The sequence below is a fragment of the Rhinatrema bivittatum genome, chromosome 12 (assembly GCF_901001135.1).
Source record: "Rhinatrema bivittatum chromosome 12, aRhiBiv1.1, whole genome shotgun sequence".
In the NCBI taxonomy this organism is placed as follows: Eukaryota; Metazoa; Chordata; class Amphibia; order Gymnophiona; family Rhinatrematidae; genus Rhinatrema; species Rhinatrema bivittatum.
This window is the reverse complement of record NC_042626.1, coordinates 12,478,028-12,496,444: the sequence shown is the minus strand read 5'-3', so window position 1 is coordinate 12,496,444 and position 18,417 is coordinate 12,478,028. Positions and strand designations below refer to the sequence as shown.

At 50.6% G+C, this 18,417-nt stretch overlaps 1 protein-coding gene across 1 annotated transcript; it reads right to left on the bottom strand.

Moving 5' to 3' along the window:
- Positions 1-4,857: 4,857 nt before the first annotated feature.
- CDKN1A (cyclin dependent kinase inhibitor 1A) lies at positions 4,858-18,088 on the bottom strand. Its single transcript, XM_029573512.1, has 3 exons — positions 18,007-18,088; positions 11,809-12,264; positions 4,858-6,930 (listed from the first exon to the last, which is right to left on the bottom strand). The coding sequence occupies exons 2-3, from the start codon at positions 12,248-12,250 to the stop codon at positions 6,875-6,877; spliced, it is 498 nt and encodes a 165-aa protein (XP_029429372.1). The 5' UTR covers positions 12,251-12,264; positions 18,007-18,088; the 3' UTR covers positions 4,858-6,874.
- Positions 18,089-18,417: the final 329 nt, after the last annotated feature.

Below are 18,417 nucleotides of genomic sequence, written 5' to 3'. Positions count from 1 at the left end.
TAGGCCACTTTTGAATGAATTACGCTGGCTTCCTATTCCCATCAGGAAAAGGGTAAAATTTAAGCTCATTACCCTGATGTAGAAGATGGCCTGAGATAAGGGAGTTACAGTAATTACCTATGGAGGCTAGTACGTAGACATGTTCCGAGTTGCAATTTGTGATCTGTTCACAGCACCTTGTTTGTTGTGCCAGGGTAGCTTTTCAAAACAGAAAGTTTTCAGTGTATGGGCCAACGTGATGGAACAGAGCACCATTAGATATCAGGTTGGAAACATTATTTGTCATTTAGAAAGTGAAGGCATGGCTCTACCTAAGAACATAATAGGGTTGGTAGTCTTTTTAGGTTGCCTAATGTTTTATTGAGGTGCAGGGGAGATATGATACAGTCCTTCAGAAATAAATCAATAGAATTAAGGGTCATGAAATGAAACTCCAGGGAGGATGACTCAGAACCAATGACAGGAGATATTTATTCACGGAGAGGGTGGTGGATGCCTGGAACGCCCTTCCAGAGGAGGAGGTGAAGACAAAAACGGTGAAAGATTTCAAAGGGGCGTGGATGGAAATGAAGAAAAAAGTGTATGGGGGTAACTTGCTGGTGTGGCGGTTACTGCCCTTAATCAATAAAACTTATACTTGTGATGCAACTCCAACATTGCTCTCTGCCTCAACGGCAAAAAATAAGAGATAACGGGGACTTGGACTCAGACAGCAACCAACAAGAGCCCAGACTTTGACAGTTTGGGTAACTTGTATGGCGCGGCAGATGCCATCCCCTGATGTTACCTTTATGGGGGGAGATCTGCATGGCGCGGCTGATACTACCATAAGCTTGCTGGGCAGACTGGATGGACCATTTGGTCCTTTTCTGCCGTCATTTCCATGTTTCTATGTGTAAGAATTTCACTGTATTAATTTTATATTTGTTTTTTTTTATTTCATGGTAGTTTTTATGATGTTGTGAACCTCTCTGACCAGTCTTTTTGCTTGTGCAGTATAAAAAAATGCTTGGAAATAAATAGGAAAACGTATCTCTAATATTTAATGATGTACTTCTAAGTTCCTTACAAACTCCAGTCCCCGGATCAGAGATGGTATTGTCCAGTTCTCTTCACCCCTGAGTATTAGTGCATTTTTGGTGTGCGCGTGCCAGGGGCATGAGAATCTTTACCTACGGGGCTATTGAAATTCCTTAGAACGAGAAGGAGCAAGGGACGGGGAAGAGCTGCTGAAGCTGGTCCCAGGAAAAGAGACCGATCATGGGAATTCTGCTCTCTTGTTTGCGTCAGTTCTGGGGACAGTTGGGTCTCTCTGTGCGTGGAGCCGAGTTGTTGGAGACAGATTCCTGCCTCTGGGATCGTTGGAGGTTTCCTGCCTGATTGCAGAACTCCTGATGGACCTGTAGCTATGCTCATTTGGGTTGAAGGAGCTGATCCATGAGTGTCACAGAAATATCCGGGCAATCAGCTTATCCATTTAACGTCTTGCATCGGAAAGGTGGAGCCCAGCCAGCACCAGTAAAAGGCCTCTGTGTGCTTCCTTTTGGACCTGAAACCTCCTTTGAACTTCCTCAGTTGCAGTCATCTCTATAAGTGACTCGTGGTGAAGATTTTTGCCTACGGTGTGGATGGAGTGTAAGACACCTGGAATTTGGTTGAAGTTTGTGCTCTGATTTCTGAAAGTAAAAACATGATGGAAACCACAAAACCAGGAGTGAATTGGTTCTTAAAAAAATGATATTGCATTGTTCCCCCACCAGCCCAGGACCCTCGGCCACCCCCATGGGCAAGAACTCGCCTCCAATCTCCTGACAACAAAAGGGCTACAAACTCATTGCACAGAAATTCACATAAGGAACATGGACATTGCCCTGTGCAAGTTCTGCGCCAAAAGAAGGAACCTGGCTTTCATGAAATGTTCACACATCTTGCTTCCCAACTGGGAAGCTACCGGGGCTTCTGAATTGGGGGTGCAACAGCGTCCTCCCACCCCAGGCTGAACCTAACACATCCTGATCTTCAAGACAAAAAAAAATCAGCAGACAGACAACAGGTTTCCTGATCTTCTGGTTTATTTGTCATAAATAGTTACTGTTACCCACTAGATTTTGTTTGTACATAGTTGAGTTTGCATAATTATATTTACAAATAATAATTATTAGTGCTAAAAGTTGCAAAATTATTCACACAAAGTGCATGGAATGGGAAAAAGTCCACTTAGGAAGCCCAGCGTGGGTTGAGCACTGATGGATCGCAGATGGGTTACAGGTGGCATGGGCGGGCAGTGATGATTAAGGATGAACAAAAAGAAAAAAATGCTTCCTTTACTTAGCGAAAGGCATAAGGGTTTATGCCTTATCAGGTAGTGGTAGGAGCAAAGTGTTTTAGCTTTACTGCGTGGGGGGGGGTGGATGAAATTGCTTTTAAAGCATTCCAGCGATGATCGCGGTCCCCAGCCACACTCCGATGCCCACAAATCAAAAAAAGGATGATTTAAAAAAAAAAAATCAAAGACCCGCAATAAAGTTCCCCAGTGCCCCTAGAGCCAATTGGTCGACCTCGGCTGGGCTCCGAGCCATTCTTAAAGAGAAGGAATAAGCAGACGCCTTCCACCCGGGCGTTACTGCCAATGCTCCAGCCAGACCAGGCGCCTGCCAGCGTCGTCACCTGATCCCCCCATCCCTGAGCGTCAAGCCTGGCCCACTCTCGCTTCTTCTAGCAAGGCTCTCTTCAACGGTCCGAGATTAAATATATTATTTTTTTAATGTGTTTTCTTAACCCTTGCAAATAAAACATTTACACGAAAAAAGTTAGAATAGGGTACAGTAAAGGAAGGCGCGTATAGACAAGCTCTTTAATTTTACCGTAAGTTGCTGCCTGCTGATAACAATACGAGGTGGAACTAAGATAGGTGGCAAGAAATAGCACCAGACAAGAACAGGACTCTACTCTCGAGATAGTCAGATGATTAGTTTACTAACATAGAAGGTGTCCCTTCAGTCTTAATTGTATATGGATGCACGTAGCAGAGTAACTTCTAATTCATTCCATGATTTAACAGGAGTAACAACTCAATTGTATGTACAGTAACATGTTTTAAAATAGTGAGGTAGGGCAGAGTGTCCCAAAGCTGTCTTAGTGACACTGTAGTTGGGTTTTCGGGGTATCCACGATGAATTTGCATGATATAAATCTGCATGCATTAGACCCCAGGATATGCACTGTGCTCTCATGCATATTCCTTGTGGATATCCTGAAAAGCCGGCCTGGCTGTGGGGGTCTCCAGGATGGGTCCAGGAAGCCCTGAGGTAGGGAGATGAGAGAGAATGGGTTAGGGTTAGGCTCTGGCTCAGTGGGGAACCCGCTGAAGCAGTCCTGAATTTCCCAGGGAAACCAAAGTTGAAGTTTATGGAAGGTAAAGTCAGGGTGGGCTCAGCCTGTCCCCCGAGTACCTGGAGCCACCGCTCGTCCTCCTGCCTGTACATGACCAGGCAACACAGAATTAGATGGCTGAAGACAAACATCTCAGTCCACCTTGGGATGGCTAAAATGTGGACCTCAGTCACTGGAGTCATGAGGTGCCCTGTTAAAGGGCCGGTAGATTGCAGTGCTACAGTGAGGTATGTGTTACAGAGGAAGCATCTGGAGATCAAACACCTCAGAAGAGAAGTAGCGTCGGGGCCCACTGAGGCCATGTGGCAAGTCTGTCTGAGCCCCCGGCTCTTCCCTCTCCCTGTGGAAGGAGGAAGGGGCTGCCGGGCCCATGCCCATCTGTCAGGGGGGGTCGCCACTGTCCTCGCGGCAGGCTCTGGATTATAAATTTGAGCTTAGCAGCATTATCCGTGGTTTCTGTAAGGCAAAGGAGCACCAGCCCAGTCTTCCAGGTTCCACCACCGCAGCAGATGGCTCTGATCACCCCGTTTTAAAGGGTTATTTATGGTTATTTAATATTTATGGCTCCTCCGCTTCCCATTAACCAGGCAGAAAAGCAGGGATTTGTTCTAGGTAGGGCCAAACAAGGTGGTTCACCTTCGGTCACAAGGGGAGCTTGGCAGGAAAAAGCGGGCAAGTGTCTTAAAGTGCCATGCAATAGGGATGTGCATTCGTTACATTCGTTTCAGGGGGGTACTCGCGCACCTCGCCGACTTCCTAGTCCACGCGGGAAAATGGAGAGTATATGTATACGTCATGATTTAAAAACCAGCAAAAGAGAGGGAAACAAATAAAGTAAAAAATAATAAAAAATTCTCCAAAATCCTAAAAAGAATTTTACGTAAGAGGAGAGCGGCATCAGAAAAGTCGGTGCGATGGATTTAATGCACGACTCCCGCCCGCAATGAGCCTCAGGCAGTATCGGAATTATACTCCACTAGTTTAAGTCGTCTACCGCAGACCTCACCTAGAAATATATTTTCAAACAATTTTTCATTCCGCTTTATTCCAAAAATAACTATTGTCACATTCACACAAAAATTATACCAAATCCTAACAACCCAAGGCAGCAGGTCGGTTATCACAGAGCTCACCACCATGTGCTTAGCTTAATGTCCGATCTTCAGACAAATATTGAAAAGACCCAGCACGGTCCATGGTTGGGTACAGCCTTCTCCCAAAGGCTTGGGTCTTTTCAATATTTGTCTGAAGATCGGACATTAAGCTAAGCACATGGTGGTGAGCTCTGTGATAACCGACCTGCTGCCTTGGGTTGTTAGGATTTGGTATAATTTTTGTGTGAATGTGACAATAGTTATTTTGGAATAAAGTGGAATGAAAAATTGTTTGAAAATATATTTCTAGGTGAGGTTTGCGGTAGACGATTTAAACTAGTGGAGTATAATTCCGATACTGCCTGAGGCTCATTGCGGGCGGGAGTCGTGCATTAAATCCATCGCACCGACTTTTCTGATGCCGCTCTCCTCTTACGTAAAATTCTTTTTAGGATTTTGGAGATTATTTTGGAGAATTTTTTTATTTTTATATTTTGTACTTTATTTTTTCCCTCTCTTTCGGGTGGTTTATGCTATATTTTGAGAGGTGTGGCTCTGTTTGTGATTTTCTATCATTATTAAAAATACACGCATGCTCTCCATTTCCCACATGTACTAGAAAGTCGGTGAGGTACGTGCGTACCATTGAAATGAATGTGACAAATGCACATCCCTGCCATTTGATGGCCAACAAGAGAGCAGCAGTGAAAGCAAATCTGCAGGGAATCCATCTGTTGCTCTCTTGGCCACCAGAGGGTGCTGTGGCACCCCCAACTACATGACCAACTGATGGGTCTTTGATGGGAGCCAGAAGGAAGTCTTACAGGGGAAACGTTTAAAGGCATACGTGAATAATTGAAATCACCAGTTTGCTGATACCTCCACCAGTTCACCCAGTCCATCACCAGTTCATTGAGACCCTCCTAGTACTTCATCCTGAACTCCCCTCCCCACTCAGTTCACTCAGAACTCCCACCCAACCAAGAGCAGACAACAGAGGAGGCTAACAGCAATTGCATGAGATATTTAGCAGCTGTAAAATTATGTGAATAAGTTTCCAAATGGACTTGCGGAAATCTCTTATAAAATAGTAACTGACGTGTTCTTGGCCCCGCCCTGGATCGCCCCTAGACTGCGCCTTATTGGTGAGTGTAAATGTGTGCACAAATCCGAAAATATCTAAAATAGCACCTATGTGAATGCAAGCTACTTATTCACGTATATGCTAATTTTTCACATGCAACAGCTTTGAAAATGAACTTATCTGTGTGTACCTGATGCAACCAGAAAGAAAGTGACTTGACTCAGGGTCACCAGGAGCATAGGTGAGATAAGCAAGATTAGAGCCCTGTGTCCCAGCCTGTTCTAACCACTACACCACTCTTTCTCCACCACAGTCGGATGGACTGCGGCTATTGATGGCATAAAATCCCAACGAGAAGACTAGCTCCCAAATCATTGGAATTTCCTAGTGCTCCTCATCCCAGCTGGCTCTCAGCACGTGTGACAGTCGAGTGTTGTGCTTCAGAACCAGACGTGCAGCCACCTCTGGGGTGGAGGGCCTGGACACTGTTATCTGGTGCTCCAACTGAGGAAGGTTTTCAGAGGATAGAGAAAGGAAAGAATAACGTTATGTAGGGTACATATTCAGCTGCTAAGCGGCTACTTAAGTTAGCTGGATTCCCGGGATATTCAGTGGCGCAGTCGTGCCGCTGAATATACCCAGATAAGTCACAGTTAGCTGGATATGTGGTATCCAGCTAACTTAGGCCTGCCCTATGGCTCGTCTGGAGTTAGTCAGTTAAGTTAACTGGCTAACTCTGAATCTCAGAGACAGCCGATTAACTTAACCGGCTAACTCCACTTCTCCCCGGAACGTCTACCTCCCGCTCCAGGAACACCCCTGACTTACCCAGCTAAATTCTAGCTGGGTAAGCATTTAAAAAATGCAGCTAAGCCACTAAATGGCTTTTGAATATGTGACCCCATAATGTCCAGTTACAGCCGGGTAAAACCGAGGACCAGGGAAATAAAGCTACTTGCCCGAGGTCCCACAGAGTTGCTGGCAGAGGAGGAGTTGAACGTCCCAGGGGGACCTGAGTGCCGCCTCTCCAACATTAGGCTACATTTGTTAATAGATTTCATATATATATATATATATATATATATTTATATATTAATTGTATCAGACCTGTAGTACTAAATACCCTGTATGTACAGTATGGGTCTAAATACTGTAGAATAGCAGGCCGCCGAGTTATTTTTACAGACAGTTTGTGTAAAGTCAGGGATTGGAAGACGGCCACCGGTACGTGGAGCTCCCTCAGCTCTCAGTGACCTGGGAAAGCTGCAGAGGGAGCCGGGGTGGGTGGCTCTGGGCCAGAGCATCATGGGCTGCCTTTAGGGGGCCGCTGGATGTTTCTCCTCTTCGAATGGTAAAAATCTGAAAGAAGGGGGACAAAGAGCATAGTAAGAAATGGAAAGACTGCCACATTGGGAGTTAATTTTCTTTTACCTCCCCCCCCCCCCCACACACACTGAAGCCAAAAAGGTGTTTATTTGTTTCAGGGGGGTTACCCTGCCAGAGAGGGAGCCAAAGAAAGACCCTCCTTGGGTTTTGCCAGGGCTTAATTTGTAGACAGAAAGGAAGTGGAACAATGGAGGGGGATGAGATGGGCGGGGCCAGGGCCTGGTGTGACCTGTGCAAAGGGGCGGGGCCAGGGCATGGTGTGACCTGTGCAAAGGGGCGGGGCCGGGGCATGGTGTGACCTGTGCAAAGGGGCGGGGCCAGGGCCACTTGTGACCTGTGCAAAGGGGCGGGGCCAGTACATGGTGTGACCTGTGCAAAGGGGCGGGGCCAGGGCCACTTGTGACCTGTGCAAAGGGGCGGGGCCAGTGCATGGTGTGACCTGTGCAAAGGGGCGGGGCCAGGGCCAGGTGTCAGGTGTGACCTGTACAAAGGGGTGGGGCCGGGGCCAGGTGTGACCTATGTAAAGGGGTGGAGCCAGGGCCAGGTGTGACCTGGGCAAAGGGGCGGGGCCGGGGCCAGGTGTGACCTATGTAAAGGGGTGGGGCCAGGGTATGGTGTGACCTGTGCAAAGGGGCGAGGCCAGGGCCAGTTGTGACCTGTGCAAAGGGGCGGGGCCAGGGCCAGGTGTGACCTGTGTAAAGGGGTGGAGCCAGGGCCAGGTGTGACCTGTGCAAAGGGGTGGAGCCAGGGCCAGGTGAGACCTCTCACTCACAGACCCCAATCAAAGCCATGTGGCTGCCCTTGTCTCAGGATAAGCAGCTCCAACACTCTCTGTTCTCTGCTTCCTGCAGGGGCCGAGGATCCATAAATGATCCGTGCAACCACTGGCGCTCTTCTGTTTCAGCAGGGGAGCTAGGACTGATATGCACTGCCGGCTCTGCTCCATTTTCCCAGGTCGCAGAGAAAAGGTGACAGAATTTTGTTCTGGGTTGCTCTGCCAGATTAAGCCCTCGCTAATGGACACAAAAAAGGGATGAATTAGCATAAATTTAAAAACTGTGACCAGGGTTGAAGCCTTGACAAGTGGCATTAGTGCTCACAACTTTCAAACTTGTGCTAATTCAACCCTTTGTTTACATAGTAATGATGGCAGAAAAGGACCACACGCGCCAGCCAGGCTGCCCAGCAAGCCCCATGCAGGATACCCCCGTGTAGTAACTGCTGCTCCCCGCAGTTATTCCCCAAGCCTTAGGATTAGGGCAGTAATATTTTCAATCAAAACCAAGCAACTGTCAAATCCATAACAAATTACTGCTAGCAATATTTTTACTGGGTGAGGAGCCTTTGTGATAACTCGGGCAAGGCTGCTTCGCTTTTGCATTTGGCTGCAGAAGCAGTCAGTCCTGCACTCGTTTCTTATCTCTGCCTATCAGTACCTCACACCGTACAAAATCAGGGTCCATGTTGGTTGTCTTCTGAATCCAAAGGCTCAGCAGCGTCTGCTTCAGTACCACCCCCCATCCCCTTCTGTGGGGTGGGGAGGGGAAACAAGAGAGGAGAGGGCTGGATTACGGAGCAGAGCGACTGTTCTCCTCCCTATCAGGCCGATACAGTAAAAGTCGCACAATTTAGTAGTCAAATGAGGGCCCGCGGTAAAAAGAGGCGACTGTCAGCGAGTTTGACAGCCGAAGCTCAATTTTGATGGCGTCGGTTCTCAAACCCGCTGATAGTCACGGGCTCAGAAACCGGACGCCGGCAAAATTGAGCGTCCAGTTTTCAAGCCTCAGGCCGATTTAAAATTATTTTTTTTTAATTTTTAATTATTTTTTACTTTTGGGATATTAAGTCAGAGGGTGCACAGAAAAGCAGTTTTTACTGCTTTTCTGTGCACTTTCCTGGTGCTGGCAGAAATTAAAATGTGCGGCTTGGCTGCACATTTTACTTACTGAATCGCGCGGGAATGATTAATAGGGCCATCAAGATGCATTTTCATGTTGCGGGCGCTATTAGGTTCGGGGGGGGGGGGGGTTTGGCTGCGCATTTTCGATGCAATGCGTGTCGAAAACGCGCGGCCAAACGCAGGTTAACGGTATGCTCCGCCGGAGCGCACTGTGCTGCATCGGCCTGATTGTGCTTCAGGCTCAGCCCCTCCTCTTCTCTCCCCTGGAGAGCACCTCCCCTGCTGCTCTGCCTCTTAAACCTGAGGAGAAGTGCCGGAACGTTCCTGGGTTTTACAGAGCAGAGAGATCAGGGTCTGTCTCCTCTTCTCTCCCCTGGAGAGCACCTCCCCTGCTGCTCTGCCTCTTAAACCTGAGGAGAAGTGCCGGAACGTTCCTGGGTTTTACAGAGCAGAGAGATCAGGGTCTGTCTCCTCTTCTCTCCCCTGGAGAGCACCACCCCTGCTGCTCTGCCTCTTAAACTGAAGAGAAGTGCCGGAACGTTCCTGGGTTTTACAGAGCAGAGAGATCAGGGTCTGTCTCCTCTTCTCTCCCCTGGAGAGCACCACCCCTGCTGCTCTGCCTCTTAAACCTGAGGAGAAGTGCCGGAACGTTCCTGGGTTTTACAGAGCAGAGAGATCAGGGTCTGTCTCCTCTTCTCTCCCCTGGAGAGCACCTCCCCTGCTGCTCTGCCTCTTAAACCTGAGGAGAAGTGCCGGAACGTTCCTGGGTTTTACAGAGCAGAGAGATCAGGGTCTGTCTCCTCTTCTCTCCCCTGGAGAGCACCTCCCCTGCTGCTCTGCCTCTTAAACTGAAGAGAAGTGCCGGAACGTTCCTGGGTTTTACAGAGCAGAGAGATCAGGGTCTGTCTCCTCTTCTCTCCCCTGGAGAGCACCACCCCTGCTGCTCTGCCTCTTAAACCTGAGGAGAAGTGCCGGAACGTTCCTGGGTTTTACAGAGCAGAGAGAGCAGGGTCTGTCTCTTCTTCTCTCCCCTGGAGAGCACCACCCCTGCTGCTCTGCCTCTTAAACTGAAGTGCCGGAACGTTCCTGGGTTTTACAGAGCAGAGAGATCAGGGTCTGTCTCTTCTTCTCTCCCCTGGAGAGCACCACCCCTGCTGCTCTGCCTCTTAAACTGAAGAGAAGTGCCGGAACGTGCCTGGGTTTTACAGAGCAGAGAGATCAGGGTCTGTCTCCTCTTCTCTCCCCTGGAGAGCACCACCCCTGCTGCTCTGCCTCTTAAACTGAAGTGCCGGAACGTTCCTGGGTTTTACAGAGCAGAGAGATCAGGGTCTGTCTCCTCTTCTCTCCCCTGGAGAGCACCTCCCCTGCTGCTCTGCCTCTTAAACCTGAGGAGAAGTGCCGGAACGTGCCTGGGTTTTACAGAGCAGAGAGATCAGGGTCTGTCTCTTCTTCTCTCCCCTGGAGAGCACCACCCCTGCTGCTCTGCCTCTTAAACTGAAGTGCCGGAACGTTCCTGGGTTTTACAGAGCAGAGAGATCAGGGTCTGTCTCTTCTTCTCTCCCCTGGAGAGCACCACCCCTGCTGCTCTGCCTCTTAAACCTGAGGAGAAGTGCCGGAACGTTCCTGGGTTTTACAGAGCAGAGAGATCAGGGTCTGTCTCTTCTTCTCTCCCCTGGAGAGCACCACCCCTGCTGCTCTGCCTCTTAAACCTGAGGAGAAGTGCCGGAATGTTCTTGGGTTTTACAGAGCAGAGAGATCAGGGTCTGTCTCCTCTTCTCTCCCCTGGAGAGCACCACCCCTGCTGCTCTGCCTCTTAAACTGAAGTGCCGGAACGTTCCTGGGTTTTACAGAGCAGAGAGATCAGGGTCTGTCTCCTCTTCTCTCCCCTGGAGAGCACCACCCCTGCTGCTCTGCCTCTTAAACTGAAGTGCCGGAACGTTCCTGGGTTTTACAGAGCAGAGAGATCAGGGTCTGTCTCCTCTTCTCTCCCCTGGAGAGCACCACCCCTGCTGCTCTGCCTCTTAAACCTGAGGAGAAGTGCCGGAACGTTCCTGGGTTTTACAGAGCAGAGAGATCAGGGTCTGTCTCTTCTTCAGTGCCGGAACGTTCCTGGGTTTTACAGAGGAGAGAGATCAGGGTCTGTCTCCTCTTCTCTCCCCGTTCTATACTACAGACGTCTCCCTCTCCTCCAGCCTGAGCCCTCGCTTTCCCTATCTGTGACGGAAGGCTTCCTCCGGTTACTTCTGAATAGAGGGAGTGTACATTCCTGGGACTATATCAGTGTGTGTGGGGTATCCATGCTATTTGTTAAGTTTCTGAGCTTTCACCAAATCAGAAATGAGTGAACAGCGGAGGGAGAAGCCTCTTGGTCTCATCTCTAGGCTGCAACAAATAAGAGAGAGACCGGCACGGTGTCCAGGACCAGGAGCCTCTGCCGGCTCATTTCCCTCCCCGATGATTTCATTCCAGGGAGTTGCCCTGGTCCTTAGTCCAGCACACTGTCAGGTCCCTAAGGGACTGAAACCTTTGATGTCATCATATCTTGTTTGTACACCAGGACTGGAAACATGGACAGGGCTTTTCCCAGGGATCAAGTCCTGATACAGGGTTCATGGGATCAGGTAGGACGTGCTTGATGTGAGCTCTGAAGGCTCACGGGATAAACAGAAAAGGCCCTCGTTAACCCTATGGGACCCGCAGATTCTCTTTTAACTCGCACGTTTTGCCAGACTGGACATCCTGATTCCAGGCAGCAGAGTGTGACCTGGGAGGGGGCGCAGGGCATGGCCATTCCCTGCAAGAGCTCCGGCACTGGGCTCCCCCATCCTGCACCCTCTGAATCAGAACATCAGCCCCCCCCCCCCCGACGTCCAAGCTCCCCCACCACTACAGCAGCTAACCCAGCCGGCATCACAGCGAAAGGGGGAGGGCAGGGCCTGCACTAGCTTTACCTGTAATGACTGTCTGCTTTCGTTTTGCCCGTCTCGGGGACCTCGCCAGGAGAACGGACGCGCCCTGGAAGCTGGCAGCCCGAGAGGGCTCTTCTGGCAGAGGCGAGCTGTAAATCTGTTCCACGGCAGCTGGCACCGAGGAGCCGGGAGCGTTCGCCCTCTCGCTCTCCTCTGGGTGAGGCTGGGGGGCAGGCACGCGGAGGAGAGGCGACCGGCGGGCGGCGGGCACGCCCGCCCGCCCTACGACCCTCTCCCACTTGTAGGCTCCTTCCAGTGGTGTTTCGCTGACAAAATCAAAGTTCCACTTCCGCTTGGCCTCCTCGTGACAGCTCCTCAGCAGCTCCCGGCAATCGTGCTTCAGCTGCTCGTGGTCCACGGCTCCAAAGAGGCTCCGGCAGACCTTCCCGCTGACGTGGAGGACGTGGTTTCTCGATGAGCCCATGGCGACGGCGTCCGCTGGAAGAGAGAGAGAGAGACAGCGAGGAGTCAGGACTGTGCGGCCGTGGAGGTGACGCTCGGCAGGGCTATGGACAGGCACACAGGAGCAGAAGGAGGGAGGTACAAGACTCAGCTTCTGAAGGGTTTACAAGAGAACAGAGGGCAGTAGTGCTCAGAGGAGGAGACAGACAACGGGGCGACGCCGTCCCAGTTCTCTTCCAAAAGAGAAAGGAGGATTTGACGCTTTTAGAACAGGAAAAATAGTGCCTGTCAGCCCTCCCCCACCACAGGGCAGCAATCTGTCCCTTCTGTACCCTATAGAGGCAAATCAGAAGTATCCATGGGTGATAAATGTCTTATTACACACTCATTTTCATTCTTAGGATGGATTTTCTCTCTTTTGCGGGAGTGGTGGGGGATTTCAAGAAAAATCAATTAACATCTTTAAGAGGGTTAAAATTTAAAGCTAAGCCCGAAGCTAATCTTCCCCCCTCCCAAACACTTACCCCAATACTCAACCTAACCCAATTTTGTTTTGGGAAAAGATTGAAGACTTTGGCAACCCCCACCTTGAAAGTAGAAAACATTTGGATTTTTTTACCGTTTCTATTTTGTATTCTTAGGCCGGTAGCAAAGTTTCAGCTCCCAAGCTGGTTTAGCTGTCACTTAGAATAAAGATATCAATCTCCTGGATGAAGAAGGAGACATTTTTTTCTAATAACCTCCATGATTTTACGCACACGCACCTCTTAACATCCATCTTGGCTTCTATGTATTTCCAAGATTTGCTAATCATGTTAAAGAGAGCAGAGACCCAGCCAGGGCAAGGGGCAAGAGCGGGGCCTGTCCCCAGCACGTTGTCCGCAGACTCTTTCTTGGGGAGCTGGCTGCCCAGCTTGCTGCTATTTTTGCTACATTTTTTCTTAGGTTTTTTTCTTTTTCGAGACTTTGTGATGCTGGCTCTTGGGTGCTTAAGGTGCTTTGAACTGAGCATGCTCTCTTGACCATGAGAGACTCCCGATTATTAAAAGTAACCTGCAATTGTGGGACTCACTAGATTGTCCTTATTATGAACACAAGAAAACCCCCCCAGAAGCAGATGGATGGTGCAGATTATAATTAAGAATAATATCTTTCAAATGTCTGTGCTGGTGCAAAGCTTGCTCCAGCTGTATCCATGAAATATCCTGGGTATTTTCACTGAGCAATATGCTAGCAAGAATTGTGCTGGCTCTGAAGTCTGATAATCTCTGCCAAAGTCCTTACTACACAGGTGGGGAATAAATTCAAAGGACACCTATGTTATAAAATAATATGCACCCTTCCAAACCAAAAGGTCCTGTCTCATTAGGTAAAGCAGACTTAAAAGAATATGTTCACACTCCAAGCAGCTACTTATTAACCCATCTCATGGTCAGTGAGCAGGTTTCAGGGCAGATAGTTGGGGAAATCGTTTGCAGTATCCTTTAATGCACCACAAGGTGGTGCTGCTGTATCATAGTGTGTCTGCCTCTTTCCTAACAAGCCAGAGCAGGGGAATGAGCTGAGCTCTCAGATCCCTGTCAATATAAGATTATTTCACATCTGGTCACTTTGAGCCTCAGTTTTAGGCTTTGAAATTTAAAGGTGTGGGGAAAAAAATAGGCACAGGAGTAAATCTCTGCAAACAAAGCCAGTTCCAATAATTTTTCATTGCACCAGGAGAAATAGTCACCAGGCTGTGCCTATTTCCAGATACCAGAACCTGGCACTGAATTCCCAACTTCCTCAAGCTGCAAGGGAGGGCAGTGTGCACACAAGGAGCCTGAATGATTGGATATTTTCAAAGGCACACAGGTAACATGGCCTCCCCCAGGGGGCCAATGCAATAAGATGAGCATTAAAAACTGTGCTGAAACTTCAGAGGTTTCATGCGCAATGCAACAACTCTAACTCCGCATGCAGCAAGCCAATGGTATACTAATATATCGGGAGTTAAAAAAATGCACACAACCCAAAAACATGTGCAAAGAAAAGGCTTAGCACACAGCAAAGCATGTTACACATGCATAAATCATATTTTATGAGCAGAAAGCATGGTCTGTGCACATGAAATCCTGATTACAGGTCCTGGCACCGGAAGCTCAGCAGCCGCATGTAGACTAAAACTAGCCCTGGAAACTGTATCCCACCTTGCACTAGGAGTTAAATTTCCAGTGCTAAGAAAACACAAGGGAGCCTATGCAGTAAAACGTGCACTAGCATTTAGCGCCTGTTGTCTTACCGTGTGCACAGCCACATCCCCTGGGTGCCCAGTGCCATTTTTAAATGAGGGGCAGGGTAAAAAGGGTGCAGTAAAGGAGAATTGTGTGTCCGTAGCACTCAATAGTTTATTACATCGGGCACCCAATTGCAATGGGTGCTCAATACGAGCGTCCGTTTTCATCCCCGCTTCTTTTTTTTTGTTATAATTCATTTCAGCAACCACAGCAAAATATTGGGCGCGCCCTGCTATGGACGTCTAAATTGTGTGGCCATAAGAAACATGGGTTTCTTTTAATGAAATCCAAATATACATTTATTTTTCTCCACCTCAAGCAGTATATTGAAGGGTCACGATAATAATGAGGAGAGCACACTTACTGTAAGCCAGAGGACCCTATTTTTTTTATTTTTTCTTGAGCTCCTGACTGCGAGTCGACTTTACTCCACCTCCGAGATTAGAGTTAAATTTGCTGCATTAAAAAGAGTGCGTCGGGCACCCAGCACTTTCCTGCATGGAGGGGGGGGAGGGGTTGAGATCTAATGTCCTCATCTACATGCAAATCAACATCTGACAGATGCTATCGGGTACACACTTGTTAGGTTGTGTGTTTTGGATACACGAATCTCTTTATTGCATGGGACACTAGTCTGGCATGTGCAAAACGTGCACCCACCCACGTGCAAACCCGTGCACAAAGCTGGGCTCACTTTATTGCATCTCTGCACGGGGGGGGGGGGGGGGGGGTGATAGCTAGTGCCTTCATTAGCATGGGATTTCCATGGGAGAGCGCCAACTTAAAGGTTCACTGTTGTGTGCACAACTGCGGGTGAAACTGTGCAAAGCAGGCCTGGTTATATTGGCCCCCAGATGTGTCTAAAATTAGGCGCTGGTTTCCTAGTGCACCTTTGAAAGCAGCAAAGGTACATTAGCTTTCCAGAAGAACTCTTCTGAGTCCGTCATCCCTGCCCCCTACACTCACAAATAGCAGGTAAGAAGCTGGTTTTTAACACTCAGACTTTCCACTTTCTAGACAGCTTCCCTTTAAAAAGTTGCATACAGCATGCACCTTAAAAGTGCCCTCTCCCCAGCAACTTGCAACTACACAAGCTCTTGAAAAATTGCCCCCATAAAGGGCAGAATTGGGGACCAGGCTAGCTTAGGAGTATTGGAACATATGTCACCCATGCTCAGGGTAGAAAGGGGAGTTTTAAAGGCTTAACTTGTGCATCTGTAGTAGTGCCAGGGCCTCAGCTTGCAAAGCCCGGGCATGTCCTGGCTTCAGCACTGTCACAGCAGGGCAGAGTCAACCCTGTGACATGAGTCACCTGCCTGGGCAGCCCAGACAGTCACCGTAGGAGGCCCCAGCTGGGACATGCCCAAGCATATCCCTTCCCAGACCCGGATCGCTGGCAGCGCTGGAGAACTTCCAGGGCTGGCGGAGCCTTGCCTGAGCACTTGTGAGTCACAAGATGGGTTTTCAGGCTGCCCAGCCTGCGCAGGGCACGGGACTCCCAGTACACGCAGGCTGCTCCGGGACTTGCTCTAGTAACCTTTGATTGGAACACAACTGTGTGCTCTTTTCCAGGAAGTTTGGAAAGACTGATAAAGGAAAACATGCAGGCCCCCTCCCCCCCGCCCACCATGCGCATTCACTAGCCTTGTAGTATTTCAGCCTCTCACTGGCTGCCAGACACTGCTTAGTAGCCATTAAGAAAAGCAAAGTGAAAACACAGCTCCTCCTTCCTCTTACTGGGGAGAGGGGATTCCGCTCACAAAATGCCCACTGACTTCTTCCAAACTTTACTTTCAGCGGGGCCCCCTCCCCCTGCTCTGGAAGCCAGCCCTGTTCTGGTGGGGGGAGGAGGGGAAGGAGAGGGAATCACCCCCCCCCCCCTCCCCCTGATTCCTGGAAAAGGGATTTCCAGGCTGCTGAGAAGCGGGGATAGACACTGACTGATGTAATCACTGGCAATGCCGCAGCCCTTCCAGAGTTTACTACAGGAGGGAAGCCGCCTGCCAGCGTAGTCCCAGGACTTTCTGTACAACCCAGGGGCCCCGAGAAAGCTGCCGTCAATCCCACGACCTCCCTTGGCGGTGATAATGAACTGAAGGAAGTGATTAATCGGAATCCCGCAGGTGCACAGGATGGTGCGCTCCCTGCCCCCGAGAGCTTATAACCTAAGGTAAAGGCAGAGATTTTTTGCCACCTACCTTCCCTCAGCCTCCCGGTGTATAAGATCCCAGCAGAGGGTCTGAGCCATGAGCTGGCTATGATGGAGAATCTGAACAACATGGGGGGGGGGGGAGAGGGATTAGGAATGAGGTTTACACCCTGCTACCCTCTGCTCATTGGGCATACAAAACCTCTCCCCCTACCTGCTTCCCTGGGGTCTCACTGCCTCCCAGTGCAAGGCACAGGAGGCTTGGAGCGGGCACTGAAACCCCCTGCTCACTGGCCTGGCCTTGAGCGCTGGCTGGGGTTGTACTTCCACGCAGCCTTCTCTGAACACCACACGGTGCGACCAAAAGCTGCTTGGAGAAGGGAAAAGTCCATAGCCAGGGAGACTTGAGAAAGCCAGAGCTCCAGTGAGATACAGGAAACGGGGGTCTGCCAGGTACCGGTGACCCGGAGTGGCCGCTGTGGGAGGCAGGATGCTGGGCTGCAAATGCAGCAGAAAAGGCAATAATAGCTTCACAGTTTGGAGGAGAAACTGCAGCCCAGCTCATTCTGACAAGGGCTCTGCCATTCACAATAAATAAAAGAAATAACAAAATCCCTCTGCCACCTGCAGACCCACCCACCCACCTCAGATCAACTCAGCAAGCAAACAACCAGTGCCCCGAGCGTCCCGGGATGGAGGGAGGGGCTAGGCTCAGCTCCATCCTGAGACCCTTCCCCACCGCCTCACCCCCATCCCAAGGACACTGCCGGGGTGCAGGAAGCTGTACCCGGTTCTCTGCACACTCCCAGAAAAGGGCAGGGCAGGGCCGGCCCCCACCCCGAAAAAAACGTAGAAAGAGCGGAGGACGCAGCCGGGCTGTTCTCCACCTCACATTCCTCCCAGCCCAGGAGCTGCGTCCTAGGTCACATCTGGCCCTGTCCACCCCAAACCTCCGAGTCTGCCTCCCGCACCCAGGATCCCAGGGGCCCCAGCCTTCCATCCCACTGCTGACACCATCACAGGGAGCCTTTCAGATCGCGGGAATCACGGACTGAGGCAAGAGACCCCAATCAGGCGCGAGGGGACGCCTGTCCAGATGTGGAGCGCCAGGAAACGAATGGCGACGTCCAGATGTTACAGGTTCTCCGCGCCCGGGGACCTCACGGTCTCCCCGTTAGCCCGAAAGGGACGGGGTCGCTCTCACGCATGGGCGCGGTACAGCGTCGCTTACTCCAGTGTAACGGGGGGGGGGGGGGGGCTTGTCTGCCTCCTCCTGGCCGGGGCCTACGGTGGCACTGGGGGGTTCCCTGCCCCGCTCCCCCGCAGCAGCGGTAAACAGCGCCTCTCGCCTACCTTGTCCAGCCGCCCGCCCGCCCGCGCGATGAAGTCGCTCCCTCGCCGCCTCCTCCTCCCTCCCAGCACTGCAGAGGGAAGGACTCGGGCCGGCCTCTTATAGCGCTGGGCGGCCGGGGCGGGGACTCGTGAAACCCGATCCGCCGCCGCCCTCAGGCGGGAGAAGCCCCGGTGCTGGCGCGCCACATCTGGCCGCGCCACATCTGGCCGCGCAGAACAGCTGCGCCGGGGGCGACCCGCGCGGGCCCGGAGCTTTCCGCAGCAGAGCGGCCAGGAAAAGCGAAAATCCGGATGGGAGCGCAGAAATGAACTAAACGTCACCTCGTAAGGAGGAAAGCATCGCACCCTGGGGGGCGAGGTGGGGCGCAGCGCAGGAAACGGACCCCCAGCTGCCCAGATCTCTGGTTACCC